The sequence below is a fragment of the Babylonia areolata genome, chromosome 3 (assembly GCF_041734735.1).
Source record: "Babylonia areolata isolate BAREFJ2019XMU chromosome 3, ASM4173473v1, whole genome shotgun sequence".
NCBI classification, from domain to species: domain Eukaryota; kingdom Metazoa; phylum Mollusca; class Gastropoda; order Neogastropoda; family Buccinidae; genus Babylonia; species Babylonia areolata.
Window position 1 is genome coordinate 54,134,690 of NC_134878.1, and position 16,552 is coordinate 54,151,241.

The 16,552-nt window shown below is 39.6% G+C and overlaps 1 protein-coding gene across 2 annotated transcripts; it reads right to left on the reverse strand.

Annotated features, from left to right (window-relative positions):
- Positions 1-510: 510 nt before the first annotated feature.
- On the reverse strand, positions 511-15,710 carry LOC143280632 (uncharacterized). 2 transcript variants are annotated; one of them, XM_076585353.1, is made up of 13 exons: positions 15,569-15,710; positions 14,859-15,004; positions 14,443-14,505; positions 11,532-13,555; positions 10,803-10,991; positions 8,517-8,699; positions 7,804-7,917; positions 7,307-7,414; positions 6,600-6,689; positions 6,184-6,327; positions 4,999-5,174; positions 4,001-4,091; positions 511-2,762 (listed from the first exon to the last, which is right to left on the reverse strand). In XM_076585353.1, the coding sequence occupies exons 1-13, from the start codon at positions 15,620-15,622 to the stop codon at positions 2,656-2,658; spliced, it is 3,489 nt and encodes a 1,162-aa protein (XP_076441468.1). In that variant the 5' UTR covers positions 15,623-15,710; the 3' UTR covers positions 511-2,655. The 2 variants fall into 2 exon arrangements, with proteins under 2 accessions (XP_076441468.1, XP_076441469.1); XM_076585354.1 differs by lacking the exon at positions 14,443-14,505.
- Between the last annotated feature and the right edge of the window lie 842 nt (positions 15,711-16,552).

The window sequence follows — 16,552 nt, forward strand, 5'->3', positions numbered from 1 at the left end:
CTGGCCATTATTTCCATGCCCTACAACAGAACTGAATCTGCTCTGTGTTCTACATGACTTACAATCCAGACTTTCTTTATTTGCAAACGAGTTAATATTTAATTTGAGGCATAGAACTTTTATTTTCTTCAGCAACTACCATGCCTTTATTTCCATGACCAATCTTTTTACAATAAAGAACAATTATTTTAAGAACATCATTTGATTTGCACTTCTACATCTTATCATTTATAAATATCCGAGTGCAAAATGTAGAAAATGTCAGAATTCTTGCCTCAAGATGTGTCTGCAAATTATTGAACGTGTGTTTCTTCTTCTGCATTCTTATGCTGCGACTCCCGCATTCACTCGTATGTACATGCAGGCTTTTTAAAAGAATAACGATTTTTACCCAGCCATGTAGGCAGCTGTACTCAGCTTTCCATTTTCAAGGGTGTGCATGCTGGGTTTGTTCTTGTCTCTATAACCCACCAAACGCTGACATGGATCACAGGATCTTTAATGTGCATACTTGTTTTTTTTGCACAACAAATAAAAGCAGTCAGCAGATTCACCTTCTGTTCGCTGAAGCTGTTTATCTAATGCCAGACAGAAATTGCAGAATGTGACCAAGCACATCTTTATCTAGACACTCCTGTGGCTCAGATATTGCACATATGCGCCACACACAGACCCATAAGAACAGAATGTGCACTTCACCCACTGTCATCTGCCACAGACCACCATCACTGTGTATTTTGCCAGACCACCATCATTTCCTCTCTGTACAATTCATGTTGGACAATTACCAGAAAATTATGTCACTATCTACCATTTTCCAGTTCTGTTGCTCTCCAGAGAGAATCGGGGGTCAGCAGGTTCTCATGTGTGAGTACATTACAAGTACATAGTGTGTGGGGAAAGTCATAGTTCAGTTTAACACATTACAAAGAGTTTGTGTGTTTATTGCCTTTTCTGCCCTGTACAAAATGCAATTCGACAAAAGAAAAAGCATTCAGCTACCATGCAAACACACTGCTCATCATAATTAAAAAGATCCATTATCAAAATAAGCATTTTCAACTCCAGCAGGTACAGACAAATACAGATTCTAATGCTTCTTGTTTATAGTTTTTAGTGCCATGAAAGGTCTGAAAACATTCTAGTCAAAACTGCTGGAGAACCAGTCTGTCAATGTCAATCTTATGGACCAGTAAACACATAGCTGGTATACATACCATATATTTCAGCCTATAATGCGCAACTTTATTTATTCATTTTCTTTTAACTGAAATCTGACCAATCAGCTGTATGTGCCCTATTTATGTCTGAAAACTAAATTCTGAGCACCTCTTGGTGCTACCTGTCGCAACAAACTCAATATATGACGTTGTTTATCACTATCAACAGACACAATTACTGAGCAGCAACACTTCCATGATTCAGTCTTACCCACTGTTTGATTTGACATGGTTAATGTTCACCATCATACTGAATTGAAACCAAATTGCATGACACCAAATTCAAGTGAATGTAATCGCTCTTAGGGAATGAAAAATGAGCAGTATCTGAGTCTAGGATAACTCTTTGATGCAAACGTAGAGAAACCAGAAAGGTGAACTGACTGCATTTTAAACATGCAGAGCAAGGTGGAGCTGAAAGCAGGGTTGGCATGACTGGATTCTAATTAATGAAGTTAATGAACTGGGGTTTGACAACGGTGTACAATCAATTGAAGGCTTCAGAATAAATATTGTGTCAGAAAAAAACAACAACAACAAAAACCCAGATAACCGAGCCGACAAATGAAGCAACAGAGCCAAGTCAACTAGCAGATGAAAATAAGTTAGATTTGATCCAGTTTTCCAAAGATGATGGCACCACTCAGAAAACAACATATGGGGCCAACAGAGCCATTCTGTTCCAGACAATATGGAGGACTTTCACTTGGGATTATCGGTTTATGGGATGTGTGCGCCTTAGACGTGTTCAAAATAACTTTTTTCTTTACACTGCAGAGCCGTGTGGGCTGAAAAATATAGTAGCATAGATGACAGTAAGTGCATGCCAGAAGACAAATTTTTTTTCAGTGATGCTACCTGCGTACACATAGTCCAGTTTGACATAGAGACCTACAGTTACTTAAAAACATTCTTGCACATTGACAGATAAACGCTCACAGTGATGATAATTTTCGGTTCTTTATGCATATAAATGTACACAGACAGTAAGCACGTCTATTTTTATGTACACCGACTGGCTGTGTTATGAAAGGTCCCCAGTTTCTTTTCTCTTCTGTCATTCATGCATATAAATGTACATAAACAGTATACGTCTTTTTATATACACAGATTTCCTGCTCCATGTGAGGTCTCCACTTCTCTTCCTCTGCCAGCTGAATGCACAACACTTTCCCATCTTTGTGTCCTCTGCAATAACATCTAATAAAGCATTATCACAAGTTTTTCTGCACTGACAGGATAATATTAATTACACGCAGGCAGCTTTCTTCGGGTGTGTTTAACCACTGCAAACACACATTCTCATGCTGCCATCCTGCGAATGAAGCTGAACAGGCGTTGTGAAGGGCACCCCTGTTCTAACTGGATTGTCCAGCATCAGAAGTGCTGGCTTGGTACACTATAAGTTCACTGAAGGAAAGGGTGTCTTCAATGTTCATGCAGAATTCTCAGCCTGTTCACACTCTGCCTGGTCCACCATTAGGTTGGCGAAGGAAATGACAGCCTCTTCTTTGCGTAGATTTCTCAGGCTGTACACTGTACCTTCACACAGAGAAAAAAGAAGAATGTCCACTGTGTGCCAGAAATTGTGCTGATCAAAACAAGTGCACAGGATGTATGAGTCACAATGAAACATTATCAAACTGATGTGGTTTTCAGCTATAGCTCATTTCATTGTTTATGTGTATTGACAGGGGCAGGAAAGAGGACAGGGTCTGTAAGATTGTTGATCTAAGGTAAATCTCTTTTCTTCAAGAGAGAGAGAGAGAGAGAGAGAGAGAGAGAGAGAGAAGCTCAGAAAATGGAGTGTGAGATGAAGAAAGTAAAAAGCGTGGGAGATGAGGTAAACCTAATTAACAATGGGAGTCACAGCTAGATACCCACTGATCAGATATATTTTATCATCCTTATTTAGACTGCATCAACTAAGTTGAATTTACACACTCTTGATTCAAAACAGATTTCTCTGTGTGAAACGCTCAGTGTTTGGTTGCTTTTGCAAAACATCTTTTTTGGTTTAAGCTTCACACATGCCCAGTGGCAAGTCAAGCATCACAAGCTTCACTGGCAGATTTGGTTTCATGGACCTGAGCCTTTTACACTGTGTCATACTCATGCTTCAGCAGTCAGACTTGCCACCATCCCCATTTAAATAATAATAAAAAAAAAAGACAAAAGATCTTTATTTATCATTAGAAGATTAATGTATTGTACTGTATTACTGTTTGTCAAAAAGATTTCTTTTGTAAACTGAATTTCGCCACTGACAACACTTTCGTTCCTATGGGTTCTTTTCGATATGCTGTATATATGCGTCCTTGGTTTATCATCTGATCCAAATCACTAGCACCCAAACCACCACTCAAGGTCTAGTGCAAGGGACAATAAAAATCCTGGTACATATATGGGACTCAAACCCGTGGACACTCCCTTCCTAGTTGGGCTTTACTACCAGGCCACCACTCTCTGTTATTGTTTGTGCTCTGTAGGCAAAGTCGCATCTTTTAAAAGACATTTATAGAAATAGCATTGTAATGTTAAAAAAAAAAAAAGAAAAAAAAAAAAAAAAGAAAGAAAGAAAGAAAAGAAAGTGTTTTTATATGCCCAGCAACACTGTAAAGTTAAGAGAAAAAGTGAAAAATATGTGGAAAAAAAAAAAAAGGTTTCTAGTTTGCATTGAAATATCTGCTCAAGTGAAAGAACATCTACACATACAGTTTATTATTTCAGCAATAACATGCAGCTGAGTTGATGCTACAGCAATGAAATCAATGGCTTACCCCTGGGAACAAAGAAATGATCCCCTGTCTCCAGGATTGTTGTCGCTCGGTTGATGGTCACAAGGATCTTGCCATAGGTGATGAAATACAACTGCAACAGTACCGTCTTGCATGAAAATGCCATATGTTTCCTTAGAGATATACCACTCAGTGGCTTAACACAGCTCTCCCTGCTCCATAAAGAACACATATCATTCATGAAAAATGGACTTCTTTTTATCCTGCAAGAATGAAATAACCAGTAATAATAATAAAAAAAAGCCCAGGAGCAAAACGTGAACAGTTTTAAAAAAAATGTTCTGCAATTCAGTAATCAAATAAATGCCTGTTGGCAATTATGAAAGCATTTACTTGCAGTAAGATTTAGTATTACACAGCTGGGTTGGGAAAAAATATCCAAATAAAGTAATGCAATTCAAAGAACGGATGATGAAAAGTGTCTAATGCAATGTTCTATGAATCGTAACACATTCAGAAAGTGTACTGGCAGTTAGGAAGTTTTATAAGCTTCATGAGTATCGGGAAAACCCACACACACACTAGAAATTGGTGTTCCAAGTCATAAATTGATATCCAGAAAAATCAACCCAAAACTGATAAAATGGTCTGGAGATACCCCACTCTAGATCAAATGTGTGAATTTTTAGCCTCAATGAGTCACTTCTCTTCTTCTGATGATGTCATTAGTAACATCACCATGTATGGCACTCAAGGGGTTTTAGATGTTTGCAAAACAAAATCTAACAATAAACAAAAAGCTCGGAATAATAGGCATGTGACAAGGCATACAAGGTTCAAGAAGGAAAAAGCCTGAGCAAAAATGAGAGAGACAGTAAGGAAAGAGAGGGAAAGAGATTCACAGAGAGAGAGTCAAGAATCTTTATGCTAGACCTCTGGCCAGTAAACATTTAGACAACAGACAGTACATATGGAAAGAAGGAAACAGCCAGAGCAAGAAGAGAGAGAGAGGGATAGAGAGATGGATGCCAGCTACCTACCACAGCTGTACTCATGGTACGCTGAAGAGGTTTCTCCGAAGCAGGAGCCAATGTGAGGACGCCTGTGGTGAACAAATTCTGCTGCGTGAGGAGTGTCAGGCTGAAGGGATCATCAGGCTTAGGGCTGTCCCCACTGGGACCAATGACTGAGGCACCCGCTGCTGGGTTGAAACAACCTGCACAGCATTGAATTTGTTAAGACAAACTGTAAAGAAAAACAGTTTTAGTTTCCTAGGGAGGCTTCATTGCATTCAGACAAATCCATTTACGCTACACATCTGCTAAGCAGACACCTGACTAGCAGCGTAACCAAATGTGCTGGTCAGGCCTTCAGTGCATGCATATGCACTTGTGTACGTATCAAAGCAGATTTCTTCAAAAGAAAAGAGGACAACACCTGTGTTACCATGGGTTCTTTTTCAGTGCGTCAGGTGCGTGCGTGCTGCACATAGGAACTCTGTTCATCTTCTCACCTGAATGACGAGATGCACAGTTTGATTTTCATTACAAACTTGTAAGAAAGGGCAAGACCGGGATTTGAACCCAGACCTTCACGGACATTGTGCTGGCAGATAAGTGTCTTAACCATTTTGCCACATTCCTCTGAAATACAAACATTACCTGGAAAGAACAAAGAAAAGAAAAACAATGCTCTTGTGTATTATCATTATTTTTTGAAGACTTGAGACAAATGTATCTACTCTTATATATTCAGATCTGATACATTAGTTTTGTGATGTTAACACTTTTAGTGTGCAATCAGATTACCCCCTCCCCCCTCCTGCTCCCCCCCCCCAAAAAAAAAAACAACAACACACCCCACATATTGTACAATGCACAACTGTGATGACAACAAGGTTAACTGGGAATCTGAATGTTAACAATTTACCCTATCACATTAACAACTGAATCTGCCTGTCCATTTCTATCTACAGTGGTTCGATTTGATAAGTACACTCACATCTGGTTAGGAACTGGTCAGTACTACTACCCTCCCCCACCTTCTTGATGTTCATGATACTGATGAAGTTTGAATTCACAACCACCTTGTCACCAGTCAGAGAGGTATATCACTGCCCCAAAGCTGCTGATGATTTATAGGTAATCTTTATCCACCACAGAAATGTATAAACCAGTTCCACCAAGATGCTGCCAGCTATATAGACAACAGACAGCAGCACGTACTTAGCAGAACCTCTTGCTGGGTGTCAGGGTGGATGACAGGGATGTCTGTGCTCACTGTCACATCCATGTTGTCTGGCACGGGGAGGTGTGTCGACAGGCGTTTCCTCAAGCGTCCCTTGTTTGTCTGCTGCTTCTTGGACACCACTGTTCAACAAGTACATCAAATATACAGCCATGAGTTGTTTTCATTTACACCCACTAACACTGATATATAGCTGTCAAACATGTTTCTATTCATTATCACAATGACAAACACATGCTAGCTGTATGGTATGCTGTACTAAACAACAAATGATTATAAAACAGGATTTTCAATGGAATCCATTTGTTGTCACTTCTACTGATTCAATAGTCTTTTAGTCACTTTCATAAGCTCTCCACAGTAAAATTTGAAGATGGTAGTGTCTAACACTTACAATACTTTTGCCGTCTCTTCCTTCTTCTCTGGTTCTCCTGCTCCATGTAGATGTGTTCCCTTGATGGCTCCACACCCATAATCACAGGTCCTGAAGAAATGCAACATGAACTGGCATCAGCATAACGTCCTCAAATGAGGGTGCAGCTGAAACTGTTCTCTGGGACATGTGAAACTGATGGGGTATGGGTGTTTGTGGGGGGGGGGGGGGGGGGTGGTGGGTGAGTGATGGAGGAAGATAATAGCTGCGCCAGTCTTAAAGAACAACCAAAAACGTAACCAAACAAAACAAAGGAACATGCTTAATTTGAGTCTCAACTTGGTACATTCAGAGGAAGGGAGAGGGAAGGAAGGGTAAACAGAGAGAGAGAAAGAGAGAGAGAGAGAGAGAGAGAGATGGAGTGAGAAAGACACTGAGAGAGAATTACTGTCAGATTTCTTCCTTTCTAGGCCAGATTTAAAATGTCTAAAATTTTCAAATAAATTTATAAGAAAAAAATATTACACAATGTTCAAGACGTAATCTCATTGACCAATGCTTAACGGGAAAAACAGTGACTTACATTTGGAATTAACAGTTTGTTCACATCAAGAGACAGGCATTTAAAATGCAGCTTGAGATGTCTTAACATCCAATAGGAAAACAACAACAGATTTTAATGGGATTACAAAAGAAATAGCGACAGTAAAATGTAAAAGTATGCTCACCTGAATCCCTCCTGTCGTAGATAATTCGTTCATTTTTATACCACTCTAAGGGTTTGACACGTGTTCGCTGTGACCGCCTCAATCCTGCTGTATTGTCATCTGGGTGCACTGCAAGAAGGGTGAATGCCTTTAGCACACAGTCAGTATCACCAATGATGTTTGAAATTAAAAAAACCAAAACAAAAAAAACCCAACATCAACCTATTTTGTATACTATACCAATGATATCAATTACCTATTTCATGTTCTTAAGTGATAGAAAGACCAGAACAAAACTGAAAAGACTTACAAACTGACACAAAGTGAAAAACAAGCAAGAATCAATGTGAGAGGCCATGAGAAGACTGCTTACAACCAAGGTTTTGCTGTAAAAAGTCAGATTGGAAAATAAAAAAATACACATACACACTGACATGGGGATACAAGCATATACATACATACATGCATGCACACGCTGTAGGAACACATACACATGCTTGGTCAAACAGCAGTCTCACCAATTTTATTCTTTTTCCAGGCCATTTCAGGAGCAGAAGTTGGTGCTGTTAACTGGTAGTAATGAACAGGTGTTGCTGACATGCTAGGAAGCATGGAATTGTCCTCTCCTTTCTCTGCAGACACACATACATACATGCATGCACATATGTTATCACCCCCCCCCACCCCCTTTAAAAAATAGAGTGCAAACAATACCCCATGACATTTGAGATAAGCACCCTCCCAAAAACATTTCAGACAGTCCATGAACAAAGACGATCTACTAGTTGTAATTGCTGCTGCATTGGTTGAATGCTTTTGTACAGATAATCCTTGAGAGAAAAGGTTGAAAACTGGCAGCTTTCAAACTGATTTCACTCAGTAGATTAGCTTCTTACATCCAGTCTCCTGTCATTTGTTTATGCAAATAAACAACACATCAGTAATCAACACCTTGATACATATCCTTTATTTCTTTATTAATTAAACAAAATGACCATTATGAGGTTTAAGGAATGAAGCCAAGGCAGTGAAACATTGGAGCTATCAGAACAACAGAACATTTCCATGTATGCTCACAAGTACTAATACTATATATTTAAATTATTCATCATTTAGGGGTGCTAAAAATTTTGTTTTTAGGCATGAAGGAAAGATGTGCAAAAAGGAGTCAAGGGATGACTGAAATGCTGGTGACGAGAGATCTGTCCAAATACTGACAACCACCATTTACCTTCGGGGCTGAAGCTGCGGAATGTCACATTGTCACATATCGTGACTCGACGTTCCTTCTTTCTCCTGGCACTGTCCTCATTTACTTTGCGGTGTAGGTAACCACCCACAGGGGTGGAGTCCGGTGTAGGCTGTGGCCTTGAACTGTTAAGACTTGCTCCTGATGACTGGCGAGGAAGTGTAGCTGCACACAGTCCATAAAAACTGTGGGGGTGATCAAGTCAGTGTTTCATGTGCACAAAATAGTTGTACATACATTTTCAACAAAATCACTGAAGTACTGATAAACAAAAATAAATGTCAAACTTAAGCTACCAGACCTGTCTGTTTTGGGTCTGTTGCCTCCACTCTGGATTTCCTGCGTCACTTTCTTGTTGCAATGGATTTTTCTCACCTGAAATTTTGATTGTCCTCCATTGGGAGGGAGTACTTAGCCACAGAAATGTTCTATCCATTCTTATATTTATATGTAGCCAAGTGCTCAGCTGGCTTCAGATACTGTATAGCAGATGCCTTTTTCGCAACTAACACACTGGCCTCTCAATGACTCAGGCATAAGGCACGAAGCCATTCCAAATTTGAATAATCGCTGCCCATTCAAAACTGCTCCGAACATGTATTAAATCAAATCTATGTATCGTTCACTGCAATATTATATCTGTTGTGCTTACACACACACACCTTTATCAGTTACAACCAGACTTGAGTTTAGTTTAATCGTTTGTCAGTATACGTATTTCAAGTGACGCTAAGCTTACGTCATTTTGTCTTTCTTGTCACACATAATGCTACAGTCTACAGCTGCGTATGTGACTGGTGTTGGAAACTAAAACCACATAATTATTGTGTTTGGATGAGAATAGATCAGGCATTTAGAGGATACAAAGCCGATTTTCATTGTTGACACTTAACAACAATCACTCCCCACCTAGCGTTGCTTGATGGCTTTGACTGAGGTGAACACTGTGTTTCTGACACACTGTATTTAATTAAATATCTCTTTTGTTGGATCAGTAAACTACAAGTATTATATACTGGCAGAATCGTTGCAATTCCATCTTTAAATCTAAACCATTTATGTTTGCCTACGTTAAACTAATTTAATGCAGTTTGTAATTTTCAGCGACAAGCTTGTTAAAAACTGATCAGTTCAGGTGACTTAAATTTAGATTATAAATTCATCTTAAATAATCAACACTTCACTCTATGCTCATTAGAAAGTAGGTGTTGAGCTGTTTCTTTTGTGACCAATCCGACTTAAATCGGTTCAGGAATCATTTAGAAATCTATCACTGAACACTTTTTAACAAACACAATTCTATTCTAATTTTGCTGCACAGTACACGCGGGCATCATTGCAGTTCACTTTACTTGCATAAATAGCCCCAGCAGGTGATGATTGGTCACTTTTCACCTGGCCAGTCACTGGCTAGAGCCTGCTCTCTCTCTCTCTTGCTGTGTTGTACATAGTGTGTGTGTTGCTGCAACGGCCAGCATCATCACCATATCACTGCATTGTCTTCTCTTATCTGTTCTTCTTCTCTTCTCATAACTATTGTAAATAAAACAATAGAAAAGCCCTTTTGTGACTGGCCGTCTATATGTCCCTGGGCCAGTGTGTGGATGTTTTCTATCCTTTAATTCAGTTAATCAGAAATTCTTTTGAACCGTCCCCTTCTATAATATACCATCTGGGAACATGGCTACATATATAAGATATTAGGTGCATGTGTATGCATGAATGCCTCTCTCACTTTCAGCTGATGATGTTAATGTCTATACTGGCTGCAAGAGCTAATTAGGGGTCCACTGAATTCCCTAGTAGACAGTCAATTATCAAATCAATACTCCACCTTTATTACACATTTTTAAATTTGACAAAGACTAGGTCAAATAAGTGTAAATCTCTCTCTCTAATCATACATAAAAATATACACACATACAAATATACATAACAAATAATCTATTTGGATTCAAACATAAAGAATTACGGGTAAATGCATACATTTTGTGATATCTATTAATCAACATATTCAATTTATGCCTTTTTGAACTGCTAAGTCACATGATTTTCTAATCACATGTAGTTTAGATAAGAAGTTACTAAATGACAAGTGAGCTGTTAAAACACGAACTCAGTCTTGGATGTCTCTACTTGTTCCGAAGTGTCTGCTTGTCACTGTCAATCAAACTTGCACTGCACAGTGTGCTTGTGTTTTGGAACAGCTTTCACTTTTAAGAGAAGACGAATCTGAAATATCCAGCTCAAGTTCTGATATTTGCTTACCAAAAGCTGGAGATGAAATAATGTCTTCTTCAGGAGCCTCTGAGGTGCTGTAAGTCAGCTGCCTTGATCGGCCGGTTTTCAAAGATGACGGCACATGGGTGAAGCGTCGGAAAGAAATGCCGCTCTTCAAGGCGGAGTCACCAATACTCATGTCTGCCAAAGTCTGACCCCCGGGTGTGTAGTTCTCTCCTGTTTAAAAAGAAAGACTAGGACTCTTTTTTCTTCTTCTTCTAAATAGCAAAGTATCATAGATAAACAGCACACACTGTAATGATACTGTTGACAAATATTAAAAAGAAATACTAGGACTCTTTTTTCCTTCTTCTAAATAGTAGAGTATCATAGTTAAACAGCACACTGTAATGATAATGTTGACAAAGATGAAATATACATGTGTCAAACACTGTTCCTTGATGTTTTACCAAGCCCTTCCTGAATGGGATTGGCCTACTTTAAGCTGTTACATCATAGCAGAGAATTTACTGAAATTAAAGTAAATGAACATCGTGTAATCCTTCCCTCCACCCTCACTGTGGAACCAAAATGCAATTTTGAGCATTGAAATACAGACAGAAAAGAAAAGAACAGCTGTAACCAAGAAGAATTTTTCAACTGCCAATTTCCAGAAGACAGAATACTATTCAGATGTGAAATCACTTGAAGGGTTTAATGGCTAATTCATGACAAACTCAATGAAGGGAAGTTATCAAATAATGAAATGGTTCTTACCTTCATTTTCTTCCAAACTCTCAGCGTCTTCCTGGTCAACAGCTGTTGAAGCTCTACGTACTTTCTTTGCTGGAGACACCCCATGAGCTGAATCACCCAGACCCTTCTTGCCCCTCTTTGATGGCTTCACAGAATTCACCTTTTCTTCTAAGTTTGACAACTCAGCTTCTGATTTTGTGGATCGTTTCCCTCTTTTTCTCCTCTTCTGTTCCTGTTCGACTGGAATGGCTTGTCTGTCTTGCTTGGCTTGAGTTCTTGTCTTTCGCGCTGGGCTGTGTTGAGTTGAAGACCGATTGACAGAAGCAGTCTCCTGCGCCAAATGCTCCTCTTCTGCAATATTTTTAGATCTTGACTTTTTTGTCTTTTGCACACGTCTGTGATCAACTGAAGACTCACTGTTTGCAGCACTTTCTGGAACTAATGGCTCTTCTTCTGTGGTGTTCTCTTCACTTGTTCCCTGTTCTGCAAGTTTGCTGCTGCTTCTTTTAGATTTATTTTTTACAGCAGCCTTTTGATGTTGAGTTTCTGGTTCAACAGGTGGGCTTTTATCATGATCATCATCAACATCAAATGCAGAAGAAGGTTTTTCCAAGGCTTTCCTTGTCTGTTTTTCTTTTGAGGTAGGACTTTTCCGTCTACTTGCAGCTGATGGAACAGTCTTGTTCACATCACTGAACATATTTCCCTTACCTTTCTTGATTTTCTTTGTCATAACAGGTCTTTCTTCCTCGGAGTCTTGGCTCTCCATACCTGAACCCTGTCCTTTCTTTTTTGAGATGCTTTTTTCTCTTTCCTTGCTTCCGCCTCTCTTGTCCATTGAACCTGTTTCCACATCTTCAACTTCTGCTGTCTCAGGATGATTCTCCTTTACATTCCTTTGTCCCTTCTTTTTTGAGATGCTTTTTTCTGTTTCCTTGCTTCTACTTCTCTTGTCCATTGAACCTGTGTCCACATCTTCAGCTTCTGCTGCCTCAGGATGATTCTCCTTTACATTCCTTTGTCCCTTCTTTTTGGAGATACTTTTTTCTCTTTCCTTGCGTCCACTTCTCTTGTCCATTGAACATGTGTCCACATCTTCAGCTTCTGCTGCCTCAGAATGATTCTCCTTTACATTCCTTTGTCCCTTCTTTTTGGAGATGCTTTTTTCTCTTTCCTTGTTTCCACTTCTCTTGTCCATTGAACCTGTGTCCACATCTTCAGCTTCTGCTGTCTCAGGATGATTCTCCTTTACATTCCTTTGTCCCTTCTTTTTGGAGATGCTTTTTTCTCTTTCCTTGCTTCCACTTCTCTTTTCCAGCGATTCCATGTCTGCATCTTCAGCTTCTGCTGTCCCAGGTTGATTCTCTTTTACATTGCTGGCATCCTTCCTGGCCTTCTTCTTCTTCACCTTTGCCAGTGCATCGCCTGGTGACTGCCTGCCATCAGCTTCATCAAAGGACAGAGACCTTTTGGTGATCTTTTTGTCTCCAGCTGATATGTTGGTTTCTCTGTGCTGAGTTTTGTCTTCTTCTGGAGAACAATTTCCAGCCTCTTCAGAGGATGACCCTTTTTTACTTTCAGCTTTCTTTTTCCCCCTGTCCTTGCTCTTTTCACTTTGAGCCCTGACTGATTTAGGGTGACCGACAGGGGCTCGATAAACTTTGCTTTCATCCACAATCTGAAACACATCTTCAAAATCTGATGAAGATGCAGCAACTAATGTTGTGCTGAGTCTAGTTTGGGTCTGGCTTGCCAAAGAGACAAACATTCCCATCTCTGAGGAACTGTTTTGTGATGGATCTGAATTGACTTGTGCGTTCTGCTGCAGCTTTGCAAGTGCTGGATTTGTTTTCTGTTGTTTAGATGACCCTTTCTTAACAACCAGTTGAGTAGGCGGAATTTCCACATCTTCAGGGTTGTCTGATTGTGAAGATGGTAATAGGTCTTCCTCTTCATGCTCTGCACTCTCCTTATGATCCTCAGGGATTGGCGATGATACTACTTTCTTGGTGCTAGTCTTGCAAACTGGTTGTGGTACTCTGGATCTGCATCAATAAATATTCAAAAAGAAATTAAATGAACGTGTATACATGTGAGCAAATTTGAATACGAAGGAATCAGAAAGATGGAAAATAGTGGGGGAGAAGCTGGAGATAAGGACACAGACAGAGATAGAGAGATAGAGAGACACACACACACACACAGACAGACAGGCAGAGACAGAGAGAGAAAGCGACATGTATAAAGATATTAACAATTTCAGAATTGCCTCACTTTCTGCACGGTTTCTGTGAGTGTAACATTATACAGAGCTCTACATTTTGGTGCTCATACCACCAAATCCAGGCACACTCTGTTGTTTGCCAGGATCACACAAGCTGTGTTCTCTACAAAGCACAAAGTGAGAGGAAAGCATACAACTGCATGCTCACTTTGCTGATGGCTTGCACCTTGGTTTGACATAAAAAAAACCCCCCAAAAATGTTGCTGTTTGATGAATTACTTTTACAGTGAGCCACACACTAGGTAGCACTTTGGAGCGGAAATCAACACTTTCTGTTGATATAAAACAGCCTGTGCTGGTCAAATCTTACAACTATAAATGCATCACTGGATTTTTCTCTTTTTTTTTAAAATCTAAAATTATTATTATTATTATTTTTTTTTTTACAGAGTGTTTGTACCCAAAGTAACCGTAAAGAGAAAAGGAAAACTTCTTCTTCAAAAGAACAAGCTCACCTGGACTATGAACAAGTTCAGCAAAACATGACGCTTAGGTGGTGAAAGATTTGAAAAGAAAACCTATTTTCAAAAGAACAAGCTCATCTGGACTATTAACAAGTTCAACACAGGATGCCTGGGTGGAGAGAGGTTGTTTGGTAGCAATGACACAGAGACAGCATGGAGGGAAAGCTGCTTCACTACAACCTACTTTGTCATGAATGCCTTTGCCTTTGGCAGTTGGTCTTTTCCAGGGCTTTCAGCATAGGACAATCTGTAAGGGGAAAAAAGGAGGCAGATGCTGTACTTCACAAGTTTATCCCAGATAATCAGAATGAATCTGCAGACCTTCTGGCATCCAAAAACACTCAAACAATCATCATTACCTCTTGTCCTTATATGTTAAGAGGTTGCTTGATTAAACGGTCAGTATTTTTGTAAATCTCAAGAAAAAGATATATAAGTTGACAGGACAAAGCAAAACAATGTAACTGTTATACATTTATCAAAAGCACTCAGTCACCATTACCAATTGTCCTTACTCAAGAAATCAATTCTACAGCTAGCTTTAAATCAAAATGCTGAATATACATGACTCATGTAACAAAATCAGCAAAAATCACAGACCTCCGACGGGTGCCATAAAGCCTAGGCTCTGGAGACAGCGCCGATTTGTTTCTGAGACGTGTGATGGAGCCAGTGATGTCACCAGCAATGGACAGGTACACCGACGACTTCTGGGAAACAGCTTGAGGATTTTCTGCTCCACTCATCTGGGTACACAGGGAAAAGAGAGATAATGATAACAAATTTGTTTAATCATCAAGCCCTTAGGGCACAGAGAAAGAGAGTTGGGGAGAGAGAGAGAGAGAGAGAGAGAGAGAGAGAGAGAGAGAAAGAGGTTGTGGTGTGATCCGAATATGAACAATATGAACAAAACAATTATGTACCAGTAAAATTCATCAGAGTTGAGATAACACGACAGATGCTGGACAAGACAGATTAATCACAGTAGTAATCTTACTAGCAGTCATCTCACCAGCTGCTGTGGCAAAATGGTTAGTTAGTATTGCGGACTGACAGCTGTGAGGACGTGGGTTTGAATCCCAGCGGAAGTGGGTTTTTTGGCCCACGGCTGGCTCCTAGCCAGAGTAGAGAGTGCAATCTCTAATCATCTGAAGGAGGTAGGCTGAGGAGAGGTAAGGAGAGAGAGAAGATCAAACTATTTTGAGAGACAGAAAGAGAAAAATTAAATGTTACCTTAACAATATAGCTTTACATTACAAAAGTTAAAAAAAGAAAAGTAAAAATGGCTCTATGAAGACACTGGCATTCACCTGTGACTGCGAGGTTCCAGTGTTACTATGATCAGATGTGGATGGTTGGACCATAACATCATGTCCTGATGACACGTCCTGTGGATCTGAGACCTGTTGACTGGCAGAAGGTTTCTTTTTCTCTGCTTGTGTGCCCTTTTTCCTTTGGGTCTGTTAAAAGAAAGAAAAAAAATCAAGATCAATACACATGTACTTATTTTTTAATGTTAAGTATGGGCATTAATCAATCAATACATAATCAGAACAACTCAATAAATAATGTGCAGTTTGATGGATTGATGCGTAAGTGACTAATTTATGCCTTAATATTAACCACTTAACCTGTTCAGTGCCTATAACAAGACATTAGCTGATGTTGCATCTATTCCAATTTTTTTCTTTATTGGAGTTTCAGTTTGGCCCGATGAACATAAACAGACACTGAATGGATAGCTTGATGTGTCTGGATTATAAAAAGGAAATGCACTAGTTGGGTCACGGTTAAGTATGTATAATAAAAACAATATTTAAATGAGCAAACATCAGGTGGAGGACCCCATTCTTCTTGATAATGATTTGCTAAATGGAGCATGGGGAACACGCATGTAAAAGGGCTTTGCCACATTTGCAAACTTAGTGTCAGAACCTTTGACAAGCAGAGAGAGAGTGATCCCAGTCAGCGGACTTGTATGACTATGCAGACTGCTAAACAATCATCAATAAATGTATGATGGAGATGGATCTCTCTTGTATGATGATTAGTTAGAACTTGAAGGTGATGATTAGAAAGTCACGAAATGAACAGCCCAACATTCAACACTGTTTAATCATTGTATTTAAGCAGACAACCTTTTTAACTGTGCCTGGCAGTGCAGTGACAGTGAATGTGCATGTAAAAGCGTGAAGGTGGAGACGGGAGATGGAGAGAAGCGGTGTAAGATCAGAGGTTGTATACCAGTTAGAGGGTATGGAAGGGGTGTGGTTGTGGACTGAGTGACACCAGTA

Coding starts and splice junctions, on each gene's coding strand:
- LOC143280632 (XM_076585353.1), bottom strand. CDS start 15,622: ATGGTCCAACCATCCACATCTGATCATAGTAACACTGGAACCTCGCAG. Junction 10,992..11,531: donor GAGTTTGGAAGAAAATGAAG/GTAAGAACCATT, acceptor CTTTTTAAACAG/GAGAGAACTACACACCCGGG. Junction 6,690..7,306: donor CTACGACAGGAGGGATTCAG/GTGAGCATACTT, acceptor GCATTTCTTCAG/GACCTGTGATTATGGGTGTG.